The sequence below is a fragment of the Cygnus atratus genome, chromosome 18 (genome assembly GCF_013377495.2).
Source record: "Cygnus atratus isolate AKBS03 ecotype Queensland, Australia chromosome 18, CAtr_DNAZoo_HiC_assembly, whole genome shotgun sequence".
NCBI lineage: Eukaryota > Metazoa > Chordata > Aves > Anseriformes > Anatidae > Cygnus > Cygnus atratus.
In genome coordinates this window covers 12,149,242-12,165,777 of record NC_066379.1, presented here as the reverse complement: position 1 = coordinate 12,165,777, position 16,536 = coordinate 12,149,242, and the positions used below count along the sequence as shown (strand labels likewise).

Sequence of the window (16,536 nt, the reverse complement as noted above, 5' to 3'; positions counted from 1 at the left end):
CAAGAACGTGTCTTTGAGCACAGTAGCTGTGTTGATCGTTTCTAAGCAGTTCATGCCAGTTCAAGAGATTGCCAAAGCACATATGCCACGTGCGTTATTGTTTTACAATTCTCTAGGATACATTCTCCCCTTTTTTTTCCTGAAAGAATGAAAAGTGAAATCTACTTACAATTTTTTTCCCAAACTAAAATTATTGTGAATGTCTGCAGGTACAAATCAATGCAGATGCATTTTGTTTTCTGAAGTCCAAGTATCATATTGCATGTTTCAACATTATATGTATTACATTACGAAAATGGAGGTAATGATGGAGCCCATCCACAGGGAAAATCTGGCATCCTTTGAAGTAAATGATTCCCCTGTAATTAAAGTGATTCATAGGATTTTGCTAAATTTCTGACAAGGACATTGATGTTACACCTAGCACAAGCTCTTTAGTGACCCTGACATTTTGTAGTCTTCACTTTTCACAATAGACTGCAGTGATTTAGGTCTTTGTAAAGGCGTCTGTCAGGAAGTTGATGGAAGAAGCAATTGAGAGTCCAGAGATGTTAAATTGAAGCCAGCAGCTGAGACAGCCTGCCCTTTTTTCCTTTTCTTACTCTCCCTCAAAAATAGATTTTACAAATGAAGCCTGCTTTGTCCTTACTGTCAAAGGCGCTCTGGTGATTGTCAAACCGTAATGTGAAAGGCACCAGGAGAAGAGGTACCGAGACATAACAGAGGGAAATACTTTGTGGACCTTTGCAACTTTCTGGCTGTGTAGATGCATGTCCAAATAGAAGTTAAAAGAAGCTTTAGTTTAGAATCATAGGACAAGTTTGAAAGAGTTCATTGTGCAAGGGATATATACTTAGTCCCCCAGACATAATTCATCTGAAAAATGGCATTTTTATAGTGGAACTTAAAACAACTGTAGTAAAGTGACCTCTGCTCTTTAGGAGAGGTATAGCTGATGATTAAATAATAATAATAATAATTTCAAATAATTCCTCATAACTATGGTACAGAAACAGATAGATTGCTGTATTTCTCTCTTGTGATCTTCTAGTATATGTGGTGGGGTTTTTTAATATGCTGTGCTGGAGCTCCCCTAACGCATGGGAAACCTCTGAGTTTCAGTGCAGGGAGACAGAATTCATCTGATGTGTTCAACCGATGGTCAGCTGATTCGTTGTCCTACCATTAGAGTATATTTGCAGTCTGAGAGTTAAGAATCATTCTTCTGTGATCCTTGGAAGTTCAAATTTGTAATGCTCAAAGATGATCAAGATCTACTGTCATTGAATAGCACTGTGTTAAAATCCCCTCCTTCAATCATTCAATTTTTCATCTGAGTAGTACAAGCTGTCCTCTAGTTTCTGGGATGAGAGTTTGAGTAGTCCAATCTAGGAACAGAAAACACATTGTATTTATTTTCATCTGCCGATTTATAGTGCTGACTGTTCCAACTTTAATTGATTCCTGTGTGCAGCACAGAGAACAGCAGTGCTGCCAATTTCCTTCTAATGGCTGCTTTCTAGTTCCAGTCCAAAATCTGAAAGCTCTGGTAGGGTTTTGTGCAGTTATTGAAATGTATTGCCTTTCATTCTTGTGTTATTCCTCACTCTCTCTACCCTCACCATTAACACCTAATGCATAGGTTTTTAAAGCACTGAACAGCATTTATCTTCACACTACTGGAACCAGGTACCAAATCAGTATCTTCCTGAATATATATGAGAGCAGAGAGAAAATGAACTCACCTGATGCCTCATAAGATATGCGAATGACATCCTGTTAATTTCTGCTTCTTGACTGCAGTCCCTAGTAGCTAGCTGTATTTTCTACAAATCTTGCAGCCAGTCTTAGAAAGCACAGTTGCATAGTGCAAAAATACCAACTGCATTTTAAAATCCCAAATAAAACCTATGCTATACTAATAGGTAGTCATTTTAATCCTTTCAGTGCAAAAATAAGAAGCATACCTTGTTCCCTAAGAAAGCAGATTATTCTAGTCGCAAGGACTTTCTAAGACTGGGCTGCTAGAAGCAACTTTGGCTTTCAGCCTGTCATTTCTGCTTAGCGTGATCAGTAAGATAAGTATCGATGCACAATTTGCATTTAATAAAGATAATCTAGTATGAACCGTAAGCAGAACTCTCCATCTGGTGTGAAGATTTGAACTCCACCATGAAAACGCTGTTTCTATTTCCATTGAAAACTGGCTTGAAAGTGGCCATCAAAAGGTTTAAGCTCAGCATTTGGCTTGCTAGGAAATCTCAACAAGGAGTGCTTTGGTTTCTGGTTAATAGAATTCCAACTTAGGAAATGCTGTTATTTTGCTGCAGAGGGTGTTCTGCAATGCAAATATTTGTGTGAAAACCTCATAAGAGCAGTTGTGTGGCCTTGTGTTCCCTCTGCTTGCTCTGGGGGAATCAGTTAACAAACAGTGTTTCAGAGATGTGTATTTTTCCTCTGATATCAGGACAGACAGGATTTTTTTTATAATATGTTAATTTCTAGCTGTTTCAGAAACTGTCTTTATGCCAGGGAATGTGCTGCATGGGAAATAACGCCGCCATACATATCAGAACGATTTACCACAGACAAAGCACTTGCTCTTCATATAGATTGTCTTGATATTTTTAATATATAAAAACTTCTTGTGAGAAGCAAAAAAGCATTAGAAAACACACCTGAGAAAGTTGCTCGGGATGAGGCCAGAAGCTGCGAGATGCTGAAGTTCATGGCCACTTTTCTTCCTTTAAGTAACCTTGTGCGTGTGTTGATTTTGAGTCACGGTAGACTTTTTTGTCTGGTCTCTTAGATCACACAATGAGCATTGGTCCTGTAGTTCCTTTGGGCCTCTTGTTATGGATGAGTAAAGACAGTGGGAGTTCAGCGCCTGGATGAAATAAATTTGGGTGACTTTTTTCAGTCTACAAAAGCAAAGACCTCACAAGTGCCAAACCAGACTGGTGTCTTTCTCTCCTTTGGACGTGAAGCATGCCTAGGCAGTGCTGTACCATGTCGTCAGTTCATACTGACAAGTGAGCGGCTAATTTTGGCTACTGCAAAAAGCTTTCAGATTAAAATCTGTCTCTCCATGGACCGCAGGCTAAACCTCTTCAGTTTCTATCGTGTGACGTCGGGATGCTGCAGAAGAGGTGTGTGCTGTTCTGCCTGCACTGAACGTGCTCCTGTCAGGCTGCTGGCTCTGGTGTATTGACGCTTGGAGTAATAGATGTTAAACCCAGCGGGAACGGTCACGTTATCTGCTCTGCCCTTCTGCGTGTCTCAGGCTACAGAATTTACCTGGCTACCCCTCAGCAGGGCCGAAATAGCTGATGCTCCTCTGAATTATGTATACCTTAAACCTTTGAAAAACAAAGGGTCAGTTGCTCCCCTTTCTTTTGCCAGTTAAACGCTCTTCTTTCTTCATCTTCTAGTGTAAAGAATTTGTTAGCAGCAGGATTTTTCCCTCTTGTGGGTGTTCATCCACAGTGTTCAAGTTGTTCCTTCGTGTAGGAATGAACTTAAATTTCTCAGTGTGACATCAATTTAATGTCGTGGGTTTTTTTTTTTAGCTTTTCCTGCACCTGATATATTTTGTACGTCCCATTTTAAATGAATGCCAAAGCATGACTGCTAGGCACAGCGTTCTAGTATCAGTCTCAGCGATACCAGGCAAAATCACCTCTCCTCCACTGCTCTGTCTTGTCCATCACGACATGCTGCTTGGCGTGTACTGACGCCAGAGCTTTTGGAAGAGAGGTTAACATCTGAACTAGGTTTTCTTAGAATCTTATTTTAAATGCAAATCATCTTATAGCCAAAATATGTACGTACATATTCACATATAATACATGTGCTTGAAGGAATTGTTTTGGTACGTTTCTGAAGAGTGAAGGGCCATTAGCCACTACAGTCACAGCAAAGGTCTTCACTGTGACACACCAAAATGTTATTTCAGCCCAGTACTACTTGTGTATATTATAATCAGCCTCTGGCTTTAAAGGAGTGTACTTAAAAGTAATTATTTATTAGATGTTCACGCAATATGCAGCTCTTTTATCCCTGTGGAATCAGTAGCTGGTCCTCTGCTTTTGCTTTGAGAACAGGGATATCTGTATGAATATTTCAGCTTTTTGCAGGATTTGAGTTATTTTTTACTGCATAAAATCTTTTTTAAAAAAAAAACATACGAAAGAACAAAAAAAAACCCACCTTGCTCACTTTCAGTGAATGTCCTGTGTGTTTGCAGGGACAAGAGTAGATCGCAGTTTGGAAAGCTGCCATCCCGGGTATTGATTAGTGCCACTTTTTTGTACTTTAAAAATATTTAATACAATTAGCCATTGGATTCCTCAGCATTTTTAGTACCTTACTACACCACAAATAGACTCCAGATATGTACTGCTGACAAGAATTTGGTATTTTTAGTGTTGACACTGCACTCCCTATTTGCAGCCTGGGTCGACAGGCACGCTGACCAGATGGAGGAAGGCCACACGATCCCGTGGTGACAGAACAGCTTGCGGCAGCGCTGACAGTGCCTGCTGTTTGCTTCCCTCGCACGCTGCGCGAACAGTCCTCTGACTCTTCTAGGAGAAGGAATTCATCCTCTTCAGGAGGAAAAGAAAAATAGAGCACAGTAGAAAGAAACATTATTTTCTTATGTTATATTTTTTAGACATGCAGGTACTGCCATGACACGAGTGATTAAATTACAGTGACTATACACAGCATTTAGACTAGCACTACACTGAAACCTGGACTAAGTAAGTAGTTTTCTCTAAACAAGGACCAAGTCTTGCACATAGCCAGCATGAGGGTAAAATGTGCTGCCTTGGTTTCTGCTGTGGCTTTGCTATGGGAGGGCTCCAGAATGCAGCATTCAAGCAGCATTTTGCTTTCTTCATTAGGAGGCGCTTGTCAGCGGCATCTTTTTCGCTCAAAGTTCAGTGATGCCTGTTTACAGAGCTCACAAAGAAAGTGCCTTTTGCTGGCACCTTTCTGTGACGCGGTATGTTAACCTTAAATTCAGTTAAGGAACTGGCATTCAGTTGACTGATTTCTGTGAATGCCAAGGTGTTCATCAGAAAGGTCTTAGCTGCAGATAATGTCTCCCATTTGAACTGAAAAGCCGCTGATTATGCTTAATAACTTTATGCTTAACAACCCTTTAATCAAGATACTGCGTGTGCATCTGTGTACAGCACTGATGGCCATGCAATGAATCCCTAGCTAAATTCGCAATGTCAAGTTTTCAAGGAGCGTACAGGGTGGCAAACTCTGTGCCTTTGTACAAAACAGCAAACGTGCCCCCCAGGTCTAGTAATTAATCTTACAAGCCACTTTGTACGTAATATATTTTGAAAAAGGACAGTTTGTCTAGCAACATTAATGCTTGCTTTAACTATTTTGATTATGATACCGCTGTTACCTACTTGATCACATTAAATAGGTGCTCTATGAAAGAAGTAGATAAAGATTTCATTTGTTGCAGCATCTCGCTTCAGGAAACCTCTAAAGTGGTAAAAGGTTGGGGGGGGAACCTTTTAGCACTAGGAGAATTAAAGTTCTGGAATACGGTCTTCCATGTGCCTTGACTGAAGCTTAGAGGTGTGTGTGTGTGTATGTATATTTAAACAAACAAACAAAAGAAAGGTATGTATATTTAAACAAAAAAAAAAAAAAAGGAAACCTGCTTATCCCTCCCTTCCTCTCCTCCCCTGTAGGATTCCTGGAAGACTGAATGACAGGAGAACTCCCCTGGGAGAGCTGAACTGGATCTTCACAGCCATCACAGACACCATTGCGTGGAACGTCTTGCCTAGAGGTAGGACTCAGGCAGGTGAATCAAGTTTTCATCAGCAGTGATCATTACTTATTCAAAGTAGGATGAAGAATTAGATAAATGAGACACTGAAATAAGGAGAAAATTAAAGCCTGATATTGAAAGAGCAGATCAGATGTGATCTTAAGGCTAGTTAAATTCTTTGTATTCATTCTTCTCTATCAGAAGAATTTTGGTAACATGATGAATAGAAACAAGAAAAGACTTTCCAGTGCTAACATGATTCCTTTACCTTGAATAATTTTCTTACTCTGTTTGGAAAGAGCAATCTATTTTCTTCCAGCTTTTGTTAGTATCATGCATAACGTTGTTTTTTCCCTCTTTGCTGGTAAGACAGTCTGTCTTTAGCATGAGTAACTTCATCCCGTTTTTCTCCACCTGTTCTGCTCCGAATTCATTCTTCTGGAGCATGAGTGGCTGAATTTGTACTGGAATAAAATATTAACATGTTTTTATCATTGAAATGATTTTTACTTATTACCTAGAGCACTCAAGTTAAACAGATGTGTATGTAGTAACTCATGCAATCTCTTGACAGATCTTTTCCAGAAGCTCTTCCGGCAAGACCTGCTTGTGGCCAGTTTATTTCGTAACTTTCTCTTGGCAGAAAGAATTATGAGATCTTACAACTGTACCCCGGTCAGCAGCCCTCGTCTACCTCCAACGTACATGCATGCAATGTGGTAAGTCGCACAGCCTTGCTACAAAGGCTGAGTGCTGATGCCTTAAGGAGATTTCAGGAGCTGTACTCAGGAAAGATTGTTACTACTTAAATCTACACAGTGCTTTACTGATTAAGTCACTGGATCAGAAATGAAAGAGCATGTGGCAGTGTTAATACCCACCTCCAAATGTATGTCTTTGTGCATACATAATTGTAATGTAATTCTGTAATACGGAAGCTTCAGTTCAGCTATGTTATCTTTTATTCCAAATAGAAAGGGAGTGGGGCATCTGCTACCTTTATTTTCACAAAGCAAAGCTAGTCACCTGTAATTGCAAAGGGTGGGAGGAGCTGGGGTCCAAGAGAAACATTCTTACCTTCCGTTGTAGAAGAATTTTTTTTACTGCAGAGTTCATCTACTGTCACTGTTGCTTTTAAGATGATTAATATAAATGGGGGTGGTGCAGTTATGGAAAACCTCTTAAATGTGGTTTTGGCTATCAAACAAATTAATTAAATGCTTACTTTGATGCTAGAAGAGTACAAAATTTGGCTAGCTACAAACTGGTAGAGTCAAGCTAATGTAGTTCTTGTAGGAGAAAATGATAGCTGTGTAACTTGCTAAAAGGCTAATAAAATGACAGCTATAGGTGAGTGGGCTTAATGTGCCTGTAGTTTCAAAATCCTTTTGATAAGTTTCCTCCATAAAAATGTGGAAGAAAATAAATGTAGAGGAGATATGGAGTGATGACGATCAATGCAAAACTGATAGCAACATCACCAATTTAAATTATGTTGAATGTTTTCTCTAAGGAATGTAGGCAAGGTAACAGAGAGCCCCAGTAGCATTTGCAGGTGCAAGCAATCAACGAGGAGGCATTTGCTGGTAATACAAAGTTGTTTTAATAATTGAAAAACATGGAGATGGTAGGATAGACTTTGGATGGATTTCGTTGCAAATTGGATAGCCTTGCTGAATGTGTTGTGTGTTTGTACGTGGCGATGTTCTTAAGTGCTTTGAATTACCAACTTTTGACGAAAATCATTTCAGTCACTTATAAATATGGGGAGTTGTTTTATCATTGCGTAGCATGAGGCACTGGGAGATTTGTGAGTGAAAGGAGTAGAAGAAAACCTGAGAGTTCCTGTGGTGTCTTTCAGATAATCTTACAGCTCTACTGGGCAGAGCTTGAGCCATGGAACCGTGCATTCACAGTCGCAGTAGAACAAGACGTGTTTTTGCTGAAATTTTGAAATGAATACAGTCAATTTCCTGAGTTATTTTTAGTTTGCTTATTGCCAGCATATTAAAAACCTATGTTTCTGGTTCCTAATGAGCATATAAGTCATGCTTATTGCCAGTGTACTAAAAGCCTATATTTCTTGTTTCCTATGGAGTATTTGACTTGGTGTTGCTGTCTGGGTGCTGAAACACAGGAATAGAGCTCAGAAGGCCTGGATCCCATTCTGTGTCTCTCACAGACCTGCGTGGTAACGTGGTGGATTCTGGAAAGGCATTTTTCTCTCGTCTCGTAGTTCTCCTTGTGAGAAATTGAGATGAAAATATCTTTATAAAGTCCTTCAGACCATACCACAGGATAATGGCATTGTTGCTGCTTTTTAGGATTTATGGGAAGAAGAAATTACTCAGGAAAGGTCCCACGTGCAAGGCTTTCCTCCTTGTGAATACTAAACACTAGCAAAGGAAAAAGCAAGTGTGCAGAGAATCTCCTGACGCATTTTTTTCAGTGTCCTAAAAAAAAAGTGCCATTTGAATCAAATCCAGGAAAGGAGAAAATTCCACTTTTTCAGAGGTGGCTCAGTTAATTATTATGAACGTTCAGAGAAGACAGATTTAGAAACTAATTTAGGCCTCACTTAAATACTTTCTAAAAATAATCCTCCGCACTTTACCTGTCACCTTTCATTCAGTACTTTTCTATCGGATTCCAGATCTGAAACCTCCAAACCCATTTTGTTATTTAGATAAACTAAATAATGTGACTGGGAGGAGGGGAGACTTGGCCAGGTGGGCGTTGAAAAGAACCGAAACTTTGGAGTGATTTGATGGTCGCCTTGAAAGTTGCTGCTTTGTTAAGTGGTGGAGACTGCATGGATGATGCAGCAACTTTCTGCAGGTTGTTGTTTTATGGAGACCTTCTTACAGGGATTTTGTCGTGTCCCATCTCACCCCCTCCCCCGTGTCAGACTGAATATTTTGGGGAGTGAGGTGGGTCCTGGCTGCTGTGTTGTCAGCGGGTTTGATCTGCAAAAGGCAGACAAGAGCCTCCAGGGTTCTCTCCTTCGGCGTTACAGATGCATAATGAATGCAGATACCTTCTCTGCAGAGTACCAGGCGGTGCTCCTCAAGGACCTGACTTCAGACTTTAAGGGGCTTCCCCACACCTCATCGAGTTCCTCCTCTCTTCTGTGCTTTCTGGGTGGTGTTTGTGTTAGTGCCTCGTATCTTTCACTGCTCCCTTGTAACCCTGATCCTGTGTGCACCGGGTATGTGCTCCGGACTCGGGTTTTGTTTTATTGCTTGCAGCTTAAACGGTGGTTTGAAGTGTAGCTTCTCCAGTACATATTTGCATATATCCTCTCTTCCATTATCCTCTGGGTGCCAGTCTGGCTTCCCGGACTTCGCTGCTCCATTCGCAGTGTTCGCAGAGGATTGCCAAGTCTCTCCTGAGAATAAAAATGGGATCTGCATGTAGACCCCATTTGTGTCCCAGCAGAAGGCTGACTGGAGAAGCAAACTACTATTGTGTTAGTATATTGTTTTGCACCGTGTTTTGCAGCAAAGTCATAAGTCAATGCCAGCGTTTCACTGGAAGCAGTAACAGTTCTCTTCTGAACTTCCTATATGCCGCCCTGATCTCCCTCCTTATCTCAGGAGCAGCAGTGAATTTGCCCTCGTGGTGCTCTGCACCGGCCTTGCAATTCTCGCCATTACTGGCAGGAGCTATGAAATGTTTTTTTCTGCATGACTGAAGCATCAGTTTGCCTTATGAATAATTATGCCTGCCCCTCTTCTGAAGTTAAATCTGGACCGTTTGCTCTATTTTTGCTTACCTTTGGTCTTGTTTGATAATTTTGCCAAAGTCACATGTCTTGAGAGTCTTGCACAGGTGTAATAGAAGCGCTAAGGTTGTTGGAGATATGAGCGTCTCTCTTTTTAGTCCTTTTGAAAACAAATTTTTAAAATTGTGACCAATTAAATCATCATTCTATGCAATTGCTTTGGGAGACCACTGCTGCCTGTTTTGTTAATTGTCCTTTTTACTTAAACAACTGATGAAAAGTGAAAGCTTAATTTTTGAGGGAAAATTTGACCCATAAATTATCTGTCCTTATATTTCACCAAGAAGGGCATCACATTTAGGAATCAGGAGAGCTGATCTCTGTGACCTGGTCCTGCTCGGTAGGCTCTGATGTGCTGCTTCATTCCTCTGTGTCTGTCCTTGGTTGGCTTGCTCTGTTTTACGTGCTTTAGGTGTAAACCCTTCCAGGCATGGGCTGATTGTATCTGCATGGTGCCTGGTAGTGTAGGTTCTGGTATTAATATTAATATATATTGATTGACTGGCTGAGCTATGCAACTTCGAGAGTTGTTTTGTCTGTTGTGCAGTACAAATAGGAGTCCTGATGCTCTGTCAGCATCTTGGTCTCTGTTGTGATGGATTATGGTTTATACATTACTGCTGTTGGCAGCAAGTTATATTCATGGCCTTTGAATAGACCCAATAATGTATTTAGAAATATGTCCCAACATAGGACATATATTAAAAACAAAGTACCTTAATTACACTGTGGAAGAACTATGATTTGTCCATAATAGAAATATTGCAATAGTATATAAACCAAGCATGAAATTCCAGTTGAAAGAAAGTCATAATATACTGCAAATAAAATACACTTGAAATTCTGGCTGAAAGGGAAGTCATAATACAGCAACCCAATTACAGGTGAGAGAGGAACTGGAGTCTTTGTGGGGGTGTTGCCAAGTAGATGCAGGTCTGCTCGCTGATTTCGCAGAGAAATGAGCCTCAGTTTGGCTGCACAGAAAAGTCAGCATCTCGGCAAGAATAATGTGATGGTTTGAAAGGGTATTTGGAACTGTTTGGCATTTGAATAATTAGATTAATTCAGATTACACTGTTGATTTAACCAGGTATTTTGTGTGTCTGTGTTAGTCCACTGGTGGTTCCTAGAAATGTTAAAAACTACAGATAGTTCAATGGAGAGAAATGTAGGACAAACATAGCAAAGCGTGTGCTTTAAGTTGCAGCTAGAGTGAGGGAATGCACTGGTAGAAGGATTTTGTAGTTGTGCCAAATATTCGTAGCAATAAATATATATGTATTTCAAAAATAGCTGTCTGAGCATCTTCCCAGCTGTCTTCCCCTAAAGCAGGCTTAGGGAGTTCATAGTGTCACTGTGAAGCAGGTGAATTTAGGCTGAAATCTGAAAATTCCATCAAACAGGGTATGTTGTTGAGTTGTACTTGCAGAAAAAACATAGAAAATCGTGTCCGACATATTTGATACAGAGTGAAATATTTAACAGTTCCAGAAATACAAACTGTGAGCAGTTACCCTGATGCCTGAGCCCCTAGACTACAGATGGCTTCAGCTTCTCCTTAGCAGTAAGAAATACCGTTTTTCACTAATACTATGTGCAGTGCAATATAATACAAGCTACTCCCAGAAAAAGACAGAATGCCAGAAGATGTCAATAATACTTCATAAAAAAAAAGTGACATGGGAGTTAAAAGGATTAGACACTGACTCAGAAAATTTTAGTTGAATGTGAGAAAATCTGCCTTCATGCCCTGCCAGCTAATATAGCACATGTGGGTGAAGAAAGACTAAAGCACATCTCTAACCATGTTTCATTTATGTTGCTGAAGTATTACTGTGGGCTCCCATTTCTGAATGTTTCATGGATTTGCACAATAAAATGGTCATTGAGCAAAGCTGGCGTTCGCGGCCTTCTGTTCCTTGTGTACAAGTCCAAACTTTGCAGCACACTGGAGGAAACAAAGTAAAGGCAGCTGGATGAATTAACGTTAAGTTAATAAAAGTTTAAACAGTCCTAGTATAATGAAATTGGTATTGGGGAAGGGGGAGAGAGGGAGTCTGGGGGCATGCGGAGGGGGACTTTGTGCTGAAGGGCTAAGAAATACTGAAGCTGAAATAAAAAGACGTATTTCTATCTTGAAAGGAGAGAGTTAATGACTGGATTCAGGAGAGCCCTCTCCCTGTTTAATTTTTATTGTGGAATTATGAAAGAGTAACGTTTTTTCATTTTTCCTTTTCATATATTCAGAAATGCTGTATCCTTTCCCAAGATGATAGCTGGCATCTTGCCTTTTGAGTACCTTGTTGAACAGTGCGGATAGGTGCGGGCGTCGTTGGCTTGTGTTCTGTACAGACTGTTGTCTCTGTTGCTCTGCAATGGGGACGTGGGGTTGTTGGGAGAGTGCAATAGTGAGGGAGGGAAGGACAACGCTGCGGTATTACCCAGCTCTTGGAGCTAATGTAGTGAAAACAAATCTTCCACAGCACTTTGCAAACAGTAATCTCCACGAAGAAGGAAGAGAGGTAGCAATCTCTTGGGCTGGCTTTCATAAATCACTTCTAGGACACAATGCCACCCATCCTTGTTCCCCTGCTGCTCCCTAATTTATCTCCTGTTTGTGTGCTAAAGCGTAGTATTAGTTCAGAGAGCATATCTACAAATTGCCTACCTTTCTAGTTCCCTTTGGCATATTGAAACAGTCAATCACTTCTCCTACTACCCATCGCCAGCAGGCATTATTTTCACCATGACTGTATCAAGCAGTTTTCCCCTTCTGTTTTTCTCCACGTACTCAGTGGCACCAGTCCTCTACCATTCTTTCATGGCTTGTTTTGAATCTTTTAATTACTGTAATGCCCATTTAAAAGCAGTCATTTATTTTGCCAATGCAGTGAGTTAGCTGAGTGACAACTCATTCATGAATTATGCAGCCTAAAGTCTAGCAAGCAACGTGTAGCTGTTCTTCTAGGAGTTGGAAATAGCGTGGTGTGTACTTCAGGCAGAACTGTTGTTTACTCGTGTCTCCTCGGGTGGGCAGGTTTTCTGTCTTGTTTCTTACAGAGAAGCAGCAGAAATGGCATGTTGGGCTACTTTGGAAAGGCTGGAGAATCATTTTAAGCAGTTGAATTGATGAGAGTCTCTTAAGCAGTTGATGTTAATCAGTAGCTCTCTAGACTGTGATGAGCAGTAACGTTAAGGTTTTATGTCGGTGGTTACACTCTTTTAAAAGATTGAATAACATTAGCTATGTGGCCACATTGATTTTTAATGGCCTGTTTTTTGAAGCATAAAAAGAGATTTTGTTTTAATCTACTAAAAGCTCTTTTTAAATTTTGGTTTGTTCTTTCTGATAACATTTAAAACCTTTGAGAATTGACCTTGCAGGGCTGCTTTAGACATTTTTATAGCAGTATTAGTGCCTCTTACCTAAAATGACTTTGAGGAGCTCAGCATCTTAGTTCCGTGCCTCTGCAGTGTAACGACCCACGCAGAACCCTTTTATAGGCAGCCACAGTAAGACCAGTTGTCTCTGATCTCTAAGCCCTTTTCCTCCCTCCTAGTAAAACCTACCTCAAAAGGCGGTGTGTATTGGCGATGTAAAGTCTGAGAGAATTTCTTCAGGTGATACTGCCCATTCCTCCAAGCACCTGAAAGTCAGGAATATCCATTCTTTGCTTGAAGCAAAATTATCTTTATAATTGTACTAACTGACTTCCTCAGCGAGGAATAAACATATCTCATCAGTTCTGTGTAAGCATTTTGTCTCCAGTATGGGACTTTACTGAGCATGTGGGAAGCATTTGTTGCCTGTGCTTTGATTGTCTCTTGACTACCTCTTAATTATATTGGCAGCATATTGCCAAGTGGAAGGCAAACGCTGTGAAGCAGAGGGACAAGGTCTGGGACAGCTAAAACGAGCTGCATCTCTTGAATCCATAGAAAAATGCAAGAGCCTTGTAGTTTATTTTTCTATCTAATTGGAGAGGTTGTTTTTAGCTGAGAACAGCTGCCAGTTAGGCTAATGGGATAGATTTCGCTCGGTAATTCTGATGGGAGGATTTGTTTGACTTGGAACAGGGTGATTTAAGAACTTGCTAGAGCAGGTAACTGAAATGCACTGTATTGATTATCACCTCTGGCCTTATGTCTGCAGGCGTTCCTAGGAGAAGAAAAACTGCTTAGCCTATTGAGGTTAACACATGATGGCCACAAGTCATTAAAGAACAAATGTGTGTGGAGAGTAAATTAGTTTCTTTTGTTTAAGAAACCCACGAGGTGTTGGTTTAACTTGCTAGCCTCTCAGAGTACATAAATTCATATGTTAAAATGAAAAGAGCATGGGATATCTATGGTTTGAGTGGGGATAATGGTTACTTGGGTAAAAAGTACCCATTTCACATTTTTAGAGGTGTTTCAGGAACTTTGGAGACCAAATCCATTCATTTTAGTTTGGTCCTCTTTTAGTTTGACTGTGAGCATTTTGAAGCAGAGCAGTACCACGTTGCATTTGCGCTCAGTCTACCACAACAGCTTCCCTGGGCACTGTACGTAGTTTATGTGCTGTTAGTATTATAGATCACAATACTTTAGCTATTATGTAGTACTGCGGATAAGTGTAAAACCAGAACTGTTCAAACATTTCCTATTCTTCTGGCTTAGTGTACATCCCTCCATCCTTAGGGTGAGCCGCATGGAGCAACTTTTTGTAAAGAAGGTTGCCGTGCAAAACCAGCCCAGAGTTAGATTGCTGGAGACTGAGTTCCTTTTCTCAGTGATATGTACAAAGACAGTGCCTGTGTCGAGGATGCTGAAAAGGAGAGTTAGAGCAGCGGTGTAGGTATATCTCCATGGTACAGGTTGGAGGGCTTGTCAGCAGGACTACATCTTCCTGAGTTGTTCTGATGTGCCTTGAATACAGAGCAAGCTAGGCCTTGGATGCATACAGGGAGGTGTGTGCTGAACGATTATGGCTTGGAGCTAATCTAGGATTGAGATCATTTTTCTAATTTAAAAAAAGTCATAAATTTTTGCATGAGAACAGATATATAATAACACTTAATTCACTCGTGCTTCTCCGTGCATTACACAGAGGAGCAGTTTCTGCAAATTTCAGCTAGAGGTATTGTTACCTTGCTCACATTGGTGGGGCAGCATGCTGTGATGCTGGACTAGACCTCCTCAGTGCCTCTGAATAGTTTTCATGTGTTAAAACTGCCTTTAGAAAGGGAATATTAAGCATGTCCAACAACACTGCTTTGTCCATATTCTTGTATGATACTGCTTATGGATAACTTGTAATGACTCTCTTTCCTCTTTCACCGTTTTGTCTAGGCAAGCATGGGACCTTGCAGTTGATATTTGCCTTTCCCAATTACCTACAATTATAGAGGAAGGAACTGCATTTAGGGTAAGTTACATAATATATTGAAATGTGTCCCAGCATAACGCGTTATTTGAAACCTCAGTTCAGCACTTCACTTTTGCTTTTTTTAATTTGAATTGTTGCAATTTAGTGGTTTATATTTTTGGAAAACTGTAGATCTAGATTCACCTCACTTAGAAGAATAGATTTAAAATAAACTTTACACTCTTCGCTGTTGTATATGTCTGACTTAACCCATACTGAATTCAAGCAGCTGTTTCTGTTGGTGCATTTGTATGAAATATGTATAGTTTGTGTGTGCCATGATGCCTTTTCGATGTAAAATACCATAAAAAAGACATCTACTACATGATAGTTTTCTGGTTTTAAAAGTTGGTGAGGAAGAAATTCCTACCAGTAGAAATAGTGTTTGAGACCTGACTTTCAAAATTTCAGAGCACTCAATCACAACTAACAGTATCGCTACACACACACACACAAAATGCCAGCATGATTTTTGTAATGAAAGACTTCAGCTTCACACAATGCAAAAATTAGGTCTTAGTGAAGGTATTTTCAAGTAAACATAAAATAGAGGAGATTGAGCATATGTCCAAAGCCTCTTCTTACTCATAGTGCCACTAGTATGAGTCACTGTCTGTTTTTTTTTTTTCATTTTATTTGATAGCAGAGAGCAGAAAGGTAAAGTTTTTAATATTGCATTTGACTTAAGTTCCTCTAGTCAGTATAGATTTTTCTTGACATTCCTTTGATATTTTATGGATGGAAACCTTTAAATAATAGTTACTGTAGAACCTCAGATGCCTATTCCACCATGATGTTCTCACAGATTCTGGATTGTGAATTCCATCAAAGTCACTTAGAAAAATCCATATCCGGATATGGGATATTCATATCCAATTATAGCCAGCGTCCTATCTCCCAGTTTGGATGCTGAAAGTGTACCCGAAGAGATTCTGTAAATGGCTGACCATCTCCATGTTAACAGGAGCAAAGTTTCAGGGTTTTCTGGAATGCTTTTGTGGTCGAACTGGTTCAGAACTGAAAAAAACCTGCCGTAGCTGGATTTTTATTTTTTTATTTTATTTTTTTTTTAAAAAAAAGGTGTTTTTAAATTGAATTACTATTCCCATTGAAACAACCACCAGAAAGAATACCAGACATCTGCTTTGTGTCTTTCTTCACAACCAGCACTTGTATTTCATTTGTTACCAAACTTTAGAAGATTTTCTGGCTGTGATTGCCAGTGGTCTCTGAAGACCAGAGTACAGGAGGAGAACTGTTAACTTCTGCAGTGGTGGGGGGTTGATAAAGATGCCCTTTAATATTCTCACCCCTTTTTCCACCCACTGCATGTGCTATATTTTAATGTATACACAAATACAACTTTTCCTCTCCTAGCCTGTTGATTTTTATCTCAGGCCTCTGACAGTGTCAGGGAGTACTTTTCTGTTGGTCTTGGACGTCATTTGGACGCTGACTGTTAAGCGAATTGAAATCAGCAAATGTGTATTTCAGGGGAGAGAGGAGGTGAGTACTAGGGAACAGAGGAGGGATCAGCAA

The 16,536-nt window shown here is 40.1% G+C and overlaps 1 protein-coding gene across 2 annotated transcripts in view; it reads left to right on the top strand.

Annotated features, from left to right (window-relative positions):
- Positions 1-16,536, top strand: part of RPTOR (regulatory associated protein of MTOR complex 1) — a 147,732-nt gene that overhangs the window by 64,071 nt on the left and 67,125 nt on the right. For both annotated transcript variants that reach the window (XM_035568718.2, XM_035568717.1), the window contains exons 8-10: positions 5,724-5,824; positions 6,381-6,525; positions 14,922-14,997. In XM_035568718.2, the coding sequence (XP_035424611.1) occupies positions 5,724-5,824; positions 6,381-6,525; positions 14,922-14,997 (322 nt within the window). The remainder of the gene's footprint in view (positions 1-5,723; positions 5,825-6,380; positions 6,526-14,921; positions 14,998-16,536) is intronic.